The sequence below is a fragment of the Malurus melanocephalus genome, unplaced genomic scaffold (assembly GCF_030028575.1).
Source record: "Malurus melanocephalus ecotype Western Australia unplaced genomic scaffold, MMel_1.1 scaffold_67, whole genome shotgun sequence".
NCBI classification, from domain to species: Eukaryota; Metazoa; Chordata; class Aves; order Passeriformes; family Maluridae; genus Malurus; species Malurus melanocephalus.
In genome coordinates, this window is record NW_026623299.1 from 632,622 (window position 1) to 648,925 (window position 16,304).

Here is a 16,304-nt window from a genome sequence, read left to right on the forward strand (position 1 = left end):
CACAAAGCTTTTCTGAAGTTATCACTTGCATGCTATGCAAGCTGAGTATAAAGGTTTGCATTAATTTAAATTCAGATTAAGCACTTAAAAAATATTTCTCCTTCGCTGGAAGAACTGAATGCCAGAAATCAGTTTGCTATTTTAAAAAAAAAAACACACCACAAAATTCAGTCAAAATAATAACTCTTATAATTAAAGGTTGTCATGTAAAATGCTTTGAAATATTCTATTATTGAAAGAACTTTTCACTGCTCTTCTGGTAAAGATAYGATCAGGTGATTCCTCTCTATGGTCCTTTTTTTTATACTCTCCCAAGTAATCACTATGGTTTTGTCCACCAGTGAACTGGTTTTTTGAGATTATTGATTTGGGGACAGATTTTATAGCAGGGTCTGTTGCAATAKGACAAGGGCTAATGTTTTGAAACTAAAAGACAGCCAATTTAATGAGAAGGAAGAAGGTTTTCTTACAAGGACAGTGGCAAAGCAGCAGAACAGGCTGCCCAGAGAGGCAGCAGAACAGGCATTCAGTGAGTAGTTACAGATATATCAATGTACTCAGTCCAAGCTACTGAATAAAGATGCTTGGGAACTTTTGCTCTGAAGCTTTCTAGGGTTATTAAAAAAAAGGAAGCAGAAAGCAAAGCAGAGTCAATCTCCACAACTACTCTTATTAAGAACTAAAATAACCCTCATCCAACACATTACCAGTGTAGGGAATTAGGAAATTTCATGGTTTTCCAGAAAGGGACTGATCTGTCTTAAGCACAGTGCTCAGGARCTCTCACAAACCCGCCTGAAGTCAGGCTGCCCCCAACGCTGCTTTCTCACTCTCATCTGCACAAAATCCTGCTCTCAGATGAAAACAAACCATACTTCAAATGTCATTGTATTTCCTAAGAGTCCGGCCTTACCCAATCCAGAAAACCACGGAGCAAACAGAAATAATGAATGCAATGTTTTGAATAGGTAGACTTGTTCAATTTCATAATGAGGAACAAAATAAAAGCTACTCTTAACTCAGAGTATATTTTAATCTAGAGGTGAGGCAATCAGTGGCTGTATGTTGCAATACTCAGGACAGACACATCCTATACTCAAAAAATGTCTGGTTAGAATTAGCAGAAGATTATTTTGAAGATGGTAGTGAGAAAGCCTTTAGTCCTGAAAGATGTATTTTCTGCCTCTACTTCCACAGACAACTCATCAAACAATCCTAGTGGCAACGGTGGTACCAGAAGTAAAAAATTTATCTTCACTTTCAGCTCTTTCTCAACACTCCTTGCCTTGGACTTCAGCTCAGTAGGTGAAAATATAATTTAACATTATAACTTCTACTGGAACAATACAGCAGAACTGTTGCTCTTATCTCCATTATAGTAACATGAATGAGCTAATCAAGGTTGTCAACAAGAGTTTAGAGGCCAAATTGTTTTCAACTAASAGTTTATCAAAATAAGAGCTCACGAAATAGCTGGGGAAAAAAAAAGCAGAGTATTTAGGCAGAGAGGAACATTTATGTAACATTTTATACGACCGTTTTAAATTGCTAAAAAAAGAAAGGGCTAACTTGCTGGAACAGTGAGTCCTTGCCTCTAGGAGGACAAGGTACAACACTGGGTATGAAAATGGAAAAATGATAAAAATTCATAACTTACATAAATTCCATTACAWGTGCAGTTACCCAGAAAGCAAAGAATTAGCATCTACCTTTGAAGCATCTCATAACAGGAGCCCATTTCCATATCTCTACACATCTAGAATCCAACAAGAATCAATGGAAATGCAGTACATTATAATATTAACTCTGCAATAGATTCCCATGAATGGAACATGACATCACAGTCTGGGAATTTTTTTATGTGGTTGGAAATGAAATTGATAATGTAGCTCAGAGCCTCCTTCTGTAAATTGCCCACAGGAATAAATACTGGATAGTGCAAGCATTTTTACTCCAAATTAGAATAAATTGAAAATTTTACACATCACTATTTTTAAAATTAAAATATGCCTTAGAATTTCAAATAGAATATACTGAAATACTTGCTTTTAAATGTAGAACTATTCAATCAAATTTTACAATACATCTTTTTTGCATGAATGAAATAGTATGGCCTAGTAATATAAACCACATTAAAATAACAATGTCAAAATGAAATTATTATACTAAAGATATGGTATCATCATTCAAAATTAAGAATCACATTGTCCAAAATGTGAGGAAGATGAAGTTAATTATTTGAACCTTTTTCACAAAGTTTATACGGAAAACACTTCTTCATACAAAACTTGCAACTGCAAATTAAAAAAAAAAGCATCAGAAAATGCTTCTAACAAAAATATCTTTGGCCAACCATACTYGTCRCTCTRAATCTGACTGCTTAGTGACCTTTAYAGAWGAGCAGTCTCAGCTGAGATCCTGGTAACAAATCCATCATTATCTGGATCACCATTACAGAATTAACAGATCCAACTGGGCAGRGAAGACTCCAGGCCCGAGAAGAAATGAAGCTTCCTTTTTATCCCAGAGAACGCGGCTCTATTTTTCGAAAAATAACTTCTGAAATTAGCCAAAACCAACTTTTGAAATTAGTCAAACTAATTCTCATCTAATGCCTGTCCTGCAATAAAACAGATTCTCTTAGCAGCTTCATGTAATGCTGTTACCCACAATGGAATCTCAAAAGTCATTGAGTTTTCAGGGCCACATTTTTAAAGTTTAAAGCTTCTAATCTGTACTTTCAAACTGCAAGTTACAGATCTTCAGAAAACTTCAGGCTTCTAAGTAGCTTTGGCTGAAGTTAAAAATCAATATTCCACATGCAGAAAGAATTTAGTCAGTCCWATGCCTAAAGTAGGCTGCAAGTGCAGAAAGCACACTCATTTTCCTTCGAGGCACTTGTAAAATAAGATGGTCTGCATTCATCAAGGAAGTCTCAACTATGGATACCCTTCTGAAAACTAAAGACATGCTTTATCCCTGARGAGAAAAATATCTGATGGAAAACATCAGCAAAAACTGGGTTAAAGCTGAATGACTCCTGGCATGGGAGGCTGATATCTAAATTCTGTCAAAAACCTGATTGATTCTCCCATTCCCCTGTTTGAGTAAATTTATTTTTACAAAGTGCCCAGAGTTTAATTTATCTCWCTAAAGAGGCTCTGGGTTTGTACAGCAGTATTAACGGGTCAAAGCCAATCTATATTTACGGATTTGGAAAAACAATCCATGGCTGCTCTAGTGATTACTAGCCACAAGTATCTCAAACAAATTGCCTATAAACTTTGTCAGATTGGAGAAACAAGCAAGTATCAAGTTACCTCTGGTTCCTCTCATCTCTGCAGTGCCACACAGGCAGTAGGGGGACACATTTGATTTCTAAAACAGTAAATTAAAAATGCAATTAAATCCAATTGTCAAACATGTAATAATTTAAAGTTTATAGCACTGTTGTTCTCACTTCACTTCACGTGTCCCTAAATAAAGACACAGCTACAATTCTAAAGCAAAACATTTGGCCAGACAAAGCTGCTGGCAGGTCACACCACCAGCTTTTCCTTGGGCAGGTTTTCAGCAGGATTGGGGCAATAGAATGGCTTTGGGGCTCTTTTGGGGTAACACCACACCAGGCCCATGTCTCCTCCTCATTACCATGGCCAGCTCTCGTATCTCAAAGGTCAGAAACACTGACTGAGTGGTAATTCTCACCTCTCATGTGTGTCCTCCCACAAACTGTCTGGAGTTATGGAATAAAGAGATGTCCTTAAGAAAAACACCCCTGTCCTGTGGCAYTGATGATGCTCTAACTCAGCCTCGTGCTCTCTGTTGGGCTGTCCCTTCAYTTCCTTCCCCTGATCCTGTCTCTGCTTTCTCTGTACTCAGATGGTTTCCTTTTTCTTCTCATTGTGTTTTTGTTGTTACTTGGTTTAAGTTTTCGCTCTGCAGATTTCTTCGTCCACTGCCTTTCTCCCTATAATCCTGATTAAACCTAAAATTAACAAACTAAAACTGAAACAGGATGCAATCTGGATCAAAACCACACAACTCTGGTGCCATCTCCTCCTGCTCAACACAAACACTTAAAGTGAGAATTTCACAAAACTGATGCACTGAATAGACCATTGAAAGAATCCTAAGTAGATGAGCTCAGTAAATACAGATAGTCCACATTCCCAAACATCCTAAAACCTAAACATACTAAACCTACTAAAGTCCTTTGCAYCACACTGAAAGAGAAAATGAACAAAACTATTCAAGTGCCAACCACATTTTCATATGAAAAAWAACCTTGAACTGGGCAAAATGGACCAGGAAAATAGATGAATGGATTACAAATATGAGCCAGTCTCTTTGAAATCTGCCACATGAACAGGAAAAGAAAAATCAGAGAATACACGATCAGTTAAAGAGAGTTACCCAAAAAATGACTAAAAGTGAAATGAACTTTTTATGAATATGTCCATAAAGACATACATGTTTAAAATGCAGTTTGCCTTGAGGCAAACATGTGAGCTAGACCGAATGGTATAGAATGGTTTAACTGCCTCATAATCCTAGAAAAAAAATGAACAGAAATGAAGGATTAGAAATGTAAAACTTTGGCTTTAAAAGATACCTACTTTAAGCACTGTAYAGCTTATTTMTCTGCCACAAAACACRACTGTTTGTTAAGGAAACTGAAGARAATTCAAGGATTTGGTTKAGRCAAATGGAAACAAGGCAGAATCAGCCAACTGTGCTGCTGCACACAGCTACAATTCCAGGTTTATCCCTCTCTCCACAGCACTCCTGTGAAGAAAATCCAATTGCTGATGAACAAATTAGAGCAGACTTAAATGAGCCTGTGAGAGGGACCATGAAACCAGCTGCAGGTATAAACAGCAGCTTCTAGAGGAAAAGTTAACAGGCCACTCAAATCCATCCCATGGGGAAAGGACTACAGTTCCAGCTGGGCTACGGGTACACTTTGTTCTGAGCAGCGCTGACAATAAGGGGGGAAAACAGAACAAGGATGAAAATAACACTTTTCACGTGTACCTGAGCCTGCTGATGCACGAASAGATCCATCCCTGAAGTATTTATATACAACAGAAACACTGTGGAAGTCTGGAGGGAGCCCACCCACCGTCTGTTACCATCCCAAAATGCTTTATCCACTGTTTTTGCTCATGCAACAAACATATTTGCCCTAGGGGGTTGCATCCTAGGAGCAATGATGTAGGACATTCAGTTTAGACTTGTTGATCATATTAAGGACTGCTGTCTCAGTTAGAAATGCATTTCTGAGAAAAGGSCTTCCTGCTCCATGCTCATCACTATGGTAACAGGAATAGCAAAACTTACTCCTGCACTACACTCAGGAGACTTCTGCTTCAACMAACAGGGAGAAATAGGATTTATTTAGTATCTGGTCCACTTTCCCAGGTGCTCACATACAGAATTGCTGTACTCAACCTTCCAAAACCAGGTTACTATCCAGAAATACTGATTAGAAAACGTAAATTGTTCTGCTATCCTCRTTCAAAAGACTCCTTATGCAACAGATGCACTCTCCCTGTGTAAATGTTTTCTAAGAATATTGATGTCTTTGTTAAATTCTTAATGCTTTGGTTTGTGGAATGAGTAAAAAAATCAATAGGGACATAAATTTTAAGAAGGATTGCAATGATTAGCTGTAGTTTTGGCTATTGGTGGCAAAAGGCAGTTTGACCTCCCACTAGTTGGAATATTTGATTTCATTTTTTCCTGACTWAAATCCCAATTTCTGGATTTTGCCCCATACTCAAAGATTTCAACTAGCATGAGATGAGGTTACATCCCAGTGAATACAAGTAGAATTAAGTTGTTACCTAGCAAGGACTCTTAAGGAAAATATATTTCAAGTACTCTGCACAAGGAGTATAACATGCCCAGTGAAAAACAGAAACAAAATGTCACAAAAAGGCCAGAAAAAAAAAAATTCTGCAATCAATAACGGTAATGCTTGAGAGAAGACAACAGCCCCAGGACACTGCAGAGGTCACAGCTAACACAATGTTGCACTGGTGTACAAGAAATATTGGTGAAGGAAGGGAGAAGTCATTTGCAGAATACAGTGGTGACACAAGTTAATGGCCCTGAATACACAGCACCGTTTAATGCTTGTTAACGATCATTAACAGTGGCACCAGTATCGATGCAGCTACAGGGATTAACATCGCTGATCTGAGCAGGAATTACCCAGGATCTACTCCTGAACAAGCAAGAAATGTGGCACCTCAGGGACATCAATAAAGAAGAACAGAAAGAAGCACAGCACAAGCAGCAGATCCTGACGGTGTGGTCARGCAGGGAAGAGCAGGTGAAACAGCCACTCTAATAAAGACGGTTAAAGACCAGACCACAGAGCCAAGTGGGAAAATTACTGAGGGAAAAACCCTACTGACGTACAACCCGTGAAAGAAAGAACTTTAACGAGGACAAAACACCAAACGAACCACCCACAAAAACTAAAACTAACAAGGAAAATAAAAATTCTTCATAAACCAGTAAGTGCTGGCCGAAGTGATCTCAAAAGCAGGAGACACTTGTGGTACACGCAGAGAGATGAGACCTCCCTGGAAACCAAGACTGTCCATTGCTTGAGAAGCCACAATTCCTGGACCAAAGGACACCACCAGGCATGTTGTACCTGGGGCAGGGGTGGAACCCCACAGCCTTTGCCCAAATGACCAATTACATCTACAGCTGGCTCACAGAGAACCTTCAGCACCAGCACAAACACAGCCCCAAACTCCTCCAGTCAATTCCCCAAAGAGAGAACTGAATCATTCAAYCCATTTCACAACAGCATTGTTTAAATTCTTCTGTTAAGAAGTTATTTTAATAAATCAGTGGAATAGCATTAATCAAACCYTTTATTTCCTTTTCTTAGCAGTTTCTGGGAGAAGCATCAGCTAGCCTGAAGATGCTCAATGTATCTTTTCAAATTTCCTGGGCCTTTCCCAAAATTTTGTCYTCAGACTTGGCAAAACCTGGGTGTGTATTTCGCACCACTTGCCAGTGTTTTAGGAAATAAGAGTTTTAGCTGGAAGCCTCCAAAGCCTGGAGTGCTTCTTGGGTTTTTTTTTTTTACTTGCTCTTCTACAGGTTGCTTTTTGTTGCACAGAGAATCAAAGTCCAGCCCTCCTTTTTCAGAAATAAACTCTTCACACACAACCACAGGCAACAAAACAACTCCCTGGCCTGGCTGCCAGCTCCAGGCTCTGCACAGAGAGATTTCAATAAAAAATGAAAGCTCTGTGCAGATCTGGCATGGGTAACACTGAACACACCTCTCTTAATTCAAGTGACAGAGCATTAATGCAGCACATCACAGCCAATATGTGAGTACCAAACACAGCCCCTGCAACACCACAAATGCCCTGGTATGCAACAGTTGGAGTCCAGCCTGGCCACTGGAGACTCTCATCTCATTTAGGGGACAGGGAAAAAAAATAGAGAACTTTGCTCTTAATAGCCATCATTAATTGCAAGAATAATACCAACATATATAGGTATGTAATTCTAATAGAGGTATTTCTTTGTCTCCTGAATCCAACTCAGCGACAAACTCCTGGAGCAGAATCTCTTCTCTCATTGCTCAGTGATGGATTGATTTCTTGCACTTGATCCATATCCACTGACAAATACCACAACAYGCTCAGCTCTGTGAAACAAAGCTCATATTTATCCCATGTACAGGAAAAGCTTCCTTTAAGAAGTGCCAAATGTTTTCAACCATATTTTCCTGCACAAAGTTGGCATATGTGCTACTGTGGAATCTGTGTGCTGTGCTTCCCAAACCAGTCCATTTTTACTATAAACAATTATAAAGTAATTTCAACCATCTTCATGCCAGTTTTCCCAGGCCAACTTTTTATTTATTTATTTTGTTTTTCAGGATAGACAAGAGACTCAGGGAAAACATGAGCTCCAGCAAAAGGCCACTGCCTACACATTTCACTCCCCAAGTGCCAAAGGCAGTGCAGAGCATGAGAAACACAACCATAAGTAAAACTATGGGCAGACACTCTCTCAATTKCTCTTTAAGGAAAGCAAACATGTCATGAGGAGCAGTGATGTTTCTTCACCAGGTAATATCTTCCAATGCCAACTGTAATACACAGTCTACAAAATATTACAGTGAAACATTGGTCAACTGTAAAGTAAAAATGCTTTAACATTATAATATTTCCTTTTTTTTTGTTTGATAGAGACTGTACTAAACAAAACAAAAGTTTGCAAAATAAACGTGAAGAAAGCAGAGAGATTTCCTCCCTAAACTAACCCCAGGGTTTCCCTGATGTTCAGAAGGGGGGTCATCACCTATTCTCTTTTCTCCTCAGTGACTGAAATTAAAGATGCCCACATCAGAACTAGCAATTACTCAGCAAATTAAAGCTTCTGCTGAGGCTAATACAGAAAATATGGAAACAACATTAAAAAAACAAACAAACAAAAAATATAACAAGTAAATGAAGTTAATACAAGGGCTTGAGTTTAAAAAGAAAAACCTGGAGTGAAAATATGTCTGACTTAGATAGAGTGGTTTATTATCATATCCAAAGAAATRCATTAAAACTGTAAAAGGGGAAGAAACAAAAAAAAAAAAAACCACAACCACCATTGTAGAATCTTTGCCTTGAAAATATATGTGCCTGAAAAATTATTTGCTTTGAAAATTGASTCTGAGGAGGGCGTGCCTGCTGAGATTGCTGGCACAATCCTGGATTTTATGGGGGACAAAGTGATCAACTTCATTCCAAAAAAGGGGTTTACAGCAGAAGAAAGAGGTACAAGCATATGCTTCGTTCAGAAAGCTCTCATTGAAATGCTGCATTCATATTCAGGCTGACTGGTCAAAGAAAGGAACTGTGGTTGCTTCCCTCCCTGAAGTGCCACTGCAAACCCTTTCTCCTGTGCTGGCACACACAAACACACACATGCTCAGGTGATTGCTGAGCTTTAACACCAGACAGGATTCCAGGGCACTGCACTGCTCAGACTGCAGCTCCTTCTGCAGTCATTCATTAACCCTTCATTAAAATACATGAAAAAATATKGTTGTGCTGACTGTTCATCCATCTGACAAAGAACAGCCAAGAGTCAGTGCTCTCTATCATATGCAGGAAAGATTGTTACAGACTGCCTGGACAGAAAAAAATTCAAGCAACTAATATATTCACAGAGGAATAAACACAAATATTCTGATTTTTACTGTCATTAGCAGCCACAGTCCCTGAAACAAGAGGTGTAAACACAGACCTCAGRAACAGAATGCAAATCTTTCAGTACCCAGTGTTTCCCATGGGGCAGCACACATATTTCTAAATAACTTAAGAGGAATTGGGAAAATATCCTGGAAAAATTCTTCAGTCTRGCTTCAGGATCCAGTTGGAGACTGCTGATACTGGCAGGCAAGCAAAGATTCACACACTGGTTTATGGACAACTAAGAGAGTGATGGAACCATTGGTGTCACTGGTGCAGAGAGTTCAGAACTCTGCCCTAACACACCCTGTCCCATGGCCTGCATTAAACCATCCTTAATGTCTTTTTGTTGTTTTTTGGGGGGGCAGGGTTTGGGTATTTTTGTTTGGTTAGTTGTTTTTTTTGTTTTGGTGTTTTTTTATTTTGTTTTTTTTTGCAAGGGAAAACACAGGGGAAGATCAACCCCAGTGTTTTCCTAAATTTAATTCCTCTGGATATTTTAAACTACATGGCAGTTTGGGGCTTAGACTTAAGTAAACCAAGCTGCTTTTCCATCTGATGCAAAGCTCTTACCAGCACCAAAGAGCTGTCAGGTTCAAGTACTTCCATTATTCACTTGGCAGCRTTTTAAATTCTTATTTAAATTCTTYCCATTAGAAAACCTGAAGATCAATAATGCTAAAGGAAGATGTACTCTCATTTAAYATCTCCAAAACTACGCCAGACAACTGGAAGGCCTTCAGAAATCAAACACTTTTCCAGCTAACAGGGACTGGACTGGTTAATGGTTGTGTGTGCTCTCCACCATGTCCTTCACAGCCAAGGTGACCAGATTTACAAGTGACTAAAAAATTATTTTCAACTAAATCACTAGTTATCATCCCTATTTTCTTATTCCTTTCCTATGTAAATTCTTYCAAAAAAGAAAAAAAGATCCAAGTCAGGTTTAAAAAAAAAACATATTGTCTTTGAAATAAACCAAAATAACAAAGGAGAAAAACAGGGAGGAAGAAATCTGAATGATACCTGCACATATTATGTAAAACAGGAATATATTTTGTAACTTTAAAACCGTCTCATAGTGTTTCTTTTATTTTCTTCGACAACAGCTGATTATCTCAGATAAGGACCAACAGTTCCTCTCCAACTTCAGACATTTCCATAATTATTAACTTCGGTGGTAAGCACATAAAATTGTGGACTCAGTTTCAAGCAGGAAAGGAAATGGACTGTAAAAACTTCTGCATTTAAGGGCTTCCCTTATTAAAGAGCAGGGGATGGATTTTGTAGTGAAGGAGCTTTCAAACAAGGAAGAAATAATGTGCTTGGAAGATAATGTCAGAGAAATTCAAAGATTAGAACAGAAAGTTTCACTAAAGGGCAGCAGCTAAATACCAGGCCTTACCTAAGGACGTGGCGATTCATCTRCCACTTGGAATCCTTAAATCTTTCTTTTTGTTTTTCTACAAAAAATGCTCCAGCCCCCGAAGAAACTTCTTACAGCAGGAACCACTTTTTCAATCTCTATTCCTATCCCTTCCCAGGAGGTAAAGATGATAAAACTTTCAGATAGATACAAATTATCCTATTCCAAGAGGAGCAAAAGCAGCTATTTATTTTCTGCTAAAGTCATCCTGTGCAGAGTTCACTTCCCCTGCCAATATCCAAAAAAAGTGCCAAAATGCTCCCCTCCAGCTCCACAGAAATGAATCTGAATATGAAGTTATAAATTTCATTCTCCATGCATATAATGCCATCACTGCAATGCCACAGTGCCAGGAAAGAATGTCTTAAAAATAGAAGCAGGAAACAGAAATGCTGCTTTACAAGACTATTCCTTAGGGTTTTTTATTATCCAAGATATTGATTTCATTAACTATACTGGCTATTGTCAAAGGGAATGTAAAAAAAAAACCTGCCAAAACCTATACATATTTTTCTGTGTTATCAAAAATACAAAATGATTCCTAAGTCCTTGATTTCCCTCACTTTAATTCTCATACACACACATACTCTAATAAGCAAAATGTCCTTTCTTCCCCCCTTTTTTTGGTACTATTGGACTTCTTTATTTCATTGGCAAATAAATACCAGAAAACACCTGAGAGTTTAGAAGTTTTCACGCAGACTCAGAAAACAATCATTGCAGAAAGACTGGATATTAGTACAACTGTACTGTTAATAAAACACAGGGCCTTTATTAAACTGCATTTCTAATATTATTTTCAAAAGATGGAAAAGTTCATGACTGTACAATCTCACAGCTTTTAGACTGGATTGTTTACAATATTTTTTTGCATGATACTAATAAAAATTTATATTTTTTGCATGATACTAATAAAAATTATATTTCACTGGATGAGCTTTTAAAGATGGATTTTGAAGACCACAGAACCAGCCTGCATCCAAGCAACGATTTAGCATCAAATTCTACATTTCTTTTTACACATCTGGAAAACCCATAAAAGAAGCTTTGCTCTTATTAYAGGCTGTAGAACAGAGTTAAAAAATACAATAAACTGCACATTTTATAGCATCAACAATATTTAATRTAACTCCATCCATAGCCTTTTAGTTTTATTGTCCTGGGTTTTGAAATGAGTACTATTTTTATGCAGAGAATATTATGCACATGTTATGAACAACCACCAGAGTTCTTAGGAGAATAATCTCATGGAGTTTTTGAGTAACAGCAGTAATAAACAGAACCAGCACAAGGATCTTCTTCCACTATCTACTTACCTGCTTTTAGTGACCACTTCCCAATATTGGGCCTGTGATAACTTTATTTTACAATTAGGAACAGTGTTTTTCAGATAGGGTGGTGTCAAAGGCAGTTGTTTTGCGAATTTAACAGAGAACAGCAAATTTTAAAACTGCTATATGATTTTATTAGCTAAAGAGTCCTAACAGGAAAACAGTTTTTAGCCAAACACAAGAAACTGCTCCTCTTGGCAATAGATCTGTTCCAGCTTTGCCCAGTATCAGATTTTTTTGCAGTGATACAGACAGAAACCAGTCCAAAGAAGAAACTSAGGGAGTAGCTGAGGGAAGGGAGTGGCAGGAAATAAAACTGGCTGTCCCTTCTCTTAAGCCCTAACTACTGAAGACAACTAATATCAGAGCAGGTCCAAGGAAAAAAAAAAAGATTGATCATATTTAACGCCCTTCTCTCCTTTTGCTTTTAAATGCACTTATCCTTGTTGCACCCATTCCATTCCTCAGAGTTTATCATAAAGCAACAATTCAACCACACAGTTCCCTTTTAAAGAAAAGCAGTGCTGGTTATAGATGAATGCCAAAGCTGGTATAACTGAAGCACTCCTTCCGATGCAAAGCCATTTGGAATTCACATACACAGCCTCCAGACTGCCCAACTCCTGCCTTCCACAGAGCAAAAAAAAAAAAAAACTCCTTGACAAAACCCTACTTTGCACAAAGCCTGGCGTCATTTGTTTGATTCTATCCCCTGCAGCAACATCTAGATGACTACAAGGACACAAACCAGACATTGCTACTGTGTCATAATTCTTACAAACAGAAAGAATTGTGAACAAGGCATGGGATCAAGAGAAAAGGAAATCAATGAGTTGAAAAAATGACTTTGAATTTGTTTTCTTTTTTACATTAAAACTGCTTAATTTTTGGAGGAATCTGCATGCTATGTACAAATCATTTCATAAATCAGAATGCTAAATACATAGACATCAGAAAATGATCATGAGCTGTACAGGTATGTTGAAATATTCAAGAATCTATTCCAGATGTGAAGTGAACCAGTTTTTATATCCCAAAGTTCAGATATTAACAGAATTCTTGTGAACCCAAAAAACAAGATCCAGTTCTTAAAAACAATTCCTCATCACTGCTTCCAACTGAGTCAGGAGCATAAACAGATAATTTTAGTGGGTTTCCACTGGACAAGAGCTTTAAAATTAGAAAGCCACTTCAAAAATKAATGAAAGAAATGTGATTCAGAGCTACAAGGAAAATTGGGACACTATCCAATTTCAAGAGAGTTCCAAATTTCAACCAGTTTTTTTTCTCAGTACTTGGATAACGATATCATTCAATAACTCAATTTTTTTACCTACTTTCAAATTACACKAGAGTTTATAAACTTACCATTAATCCATTTGGCTTCTGGATTATGTACTATGAACTCTTTTCTGAAGAGATCTTCCAAGGATAATCTGTTTTCTGATGAATTTGCGAGTTCATCTAAAATAAACACAGGAAGATCATTTTAGATAATTATGGAAAACAGCATATTCAGTGTTGTTTGCAAAACAATGGAATTATAGCACCAGAAGTCCTGTAGAAATTGATAACAATATCTTGCCTTTTTTTTCATAACAAGAAAAATGATCATTTTTGTTCAATAGAGCTTCAGGAAACAAAGAATTGGTACCTTTGGGACAGGACAACTGTAGGATTTAGTGCTTGGCTGTTTATTACATTGGGACTTTCACAGCAAAGCTCTTCCTTACCACAGCCACATGCCATGAAGAGCTACAAACCAACACCAAAATTTCCTGACTATATTGAGTACTTTATACTGACCGAAAACTAAGTGAAAAAAAAAATCCTGTAAGCGAATTTGGAACCATCTTCACCTATTAAACAAATTTAGAAAAAAAAAAGCAAATTTCTAAACGCACATTTTATAATCTGTTCTTGATTTCTAGTGACTAGAACAACATAACTTGGCTGACAGCCTTGTGTTTTATCCAAACACAACAGAACCCAGGAATATTGTGCTWCTGAACATTGGCCAACACTGACTTTCAAAACAAAACAAAATAAAATAATTTCCCTGCATCTAAAATCATCTCCAAACTTCAGAAAATTAGAAAAGAAGCTGTGCTAAATACCAGTGTTCTTGTTCTGCAGGCTAAATAAATAAGGAGTGAAGATTCAATAGGGAACCGCTGCACTAACAGTGGTAATGTTGAACCATTACTATTAAACCAAAAGTTTTGGTGTCAAAAGACAAACCCACAAAGTTTCTAAGGAATAATAACTGGCAGCAGTCAGCACTTCACCTGACTGCTTTATGCTGTTTGGAACAGCACTGCCAAAAGCTGTGATGCTCATGTGCCATTGCAAAAAGATGCATAGGTACAGCTCCTATGCAACCAGTCCAATGCCCAGTCAGGTTTTTAAAATAATTTTATATTACTGGGCAGGTTACTATAACTTGATGCACTGTTTCTCTTCTCTATGACATTTTTTCCCAGTGTGTCAGGCATCCACCTTGTCCATGAGAGGAGCTTTTTATTAGGCAGATTTTTTCCTTACTAAATTAAACAGTACTCCGATGACAGACACACAAAAAAAATATTATCTGGAATCACAGCAGTCAAGCAGGAATCTTTTCATCTTTGTGTCAACCCACCATGTTACCAGGACATTTTTAACAAAGAAACGTGCCCTGTAAAGGTCATATCTTGTAATACATTTCAGATGGAAATGTGACCCTTCAAAGAGTATAAAGTCAATCAATGGTTTCGTTATTGGTCTTTATTCAGGCAAATTTCTCAGTTAGAGGCCAGCTGAAAGCTTACTGGAATCAGCAGCAATATTTTATTTTTGCCTTTAAATGTCAGCACTGCCTGCTGCAGTCACTTAAGCTGGTGTTAATAAGGTGCATCCTTGGTGTACTGARGAGAAACTCCTTTCTAATGCACATCATGAATTTCCAATGGACACAGGGCCATCACAGCTGCTCACAGCACAGCTCTGCTGCATTTTGCATGTTCCTCCCTCCCAGGTCGCAGCAGGGCCCTGGGAAGCATTTACCCACTGTAATCAACTCTTCATGCACTTCATGTCTTAGAAGGCTAAACAGGCAGACTTGTCTAAATCCTCTCTCTTAAGACAAACATTCTAATCCTTAAAGAAGCTTTTTGCCTTCTTCCTACCTTCCAAGGATCAAAATAGCCTGTTTGGGGTTTTTTGGTTTTTTTTTTTTTTTTTTTCGTCTGCCAGTCCAGCATGGAGCACAATATTCCACTTGCAGTCTTACTGGAGCTTTACAGCAGAGCAACATTATCTCTCTTGATTTATACCTAATCCCTCTGTTTACACATCATGGGACCTTGTTAGCTCTTGCTCCTGCCACACGCTGTGTTTTTATCTTCAAAGTAAGCACATGTTGTTATGTGTGCTCTGTTCAGCTCCACAAATAGATTCCTGCATCTTCAAAACAATAATTCTGACTTAACAGCATCAGACACYGGGCTCTTCACATGCCCATTGTCCCCTTTCTCCATAAACTTGCTGACAACTACCTTTGACAAGCTGTTTTCCATCACCAGTTTGGATTCAACACACCCTGGTCCTGATGCTGTTTGTGATTCCAAACAGGCTTCCCTTCTAACCCTACCTGARTCTGTTTCTATTACTGTGACCCTTTATTTCCTGCCACTGCCAACTCACAGTCAAGCTCACACAAGCTGTTAYGCTGCCAAAGATTGCCTTACCTATGACAGGCTTTTTTTTTTCTCAACTGCTTAAATAAAAATCACTAAAACAATGCATTAGCTGAATATAACAAGGCTACCAGAGAAGAAAGGAACACCAGCTCTGATCTATTCYATCACATGCCTGACAAGAAATCTCATTATAAACTGGATTTTAAGGTAAGTTCTTTTAATTAGCATTTCTAGACTGAAAAAACTGGCCTCTTCAAGCAACTTTAATAAATGCTTGAAAAGTAATTTTTTTAATGCTGAGTTTTTACCAAAATAGAGCCCTGTTTGTAACCTTTAACTCTTGTCAATRTCTCAGATGCCCAGTTTGACTGTAAGATGAACTATACATCATGTGAACCCCCAAAACGCTCTACTGGGTTAATCTTTACTGAGCACAAGCCCAAATTAGTTGWACTTCACAATGTTCATACTCACAGAAAGGGCAGAAGAGGATGGTGGGTGCCCTCTGTGCCAGTGACCAGCTGGAATGTGCAGGGCTGCACCTCAGGATGGGTGAGGAGCCAATCTCAGGGGTCAGGATTAAAGGGGGACAGGGACAGGTGACATTATAGTGGGGTCTGYTRCAGGCCACCYAGTC

At 38.1% G+C, this 16,304-nt stretch overlaps 1 protein-coding gene across 1 annotated transcript in view; it reads right to left on the reverse strand.

The window, feature by feature from the left end:
- DPP10 (dipeptidyl peptidase like 10) overlaps positions 1-16,304 on the reverse strand; it is a 231,138-nt gene that overhangs the window by 162,619 nt on the left and 52,215 nt on the right. Inside the window, exon 3 of the mRNA XM_057366529.1 lies at positions 13,356-13,451. Within this exon, the coding sequence (XP_057222512.1) occupies positions 13,356-13,451 (96 nt within the window). The remainder of the gene's footprint in view (positions 1-13,355; positions 13,452-16,304) is intronic.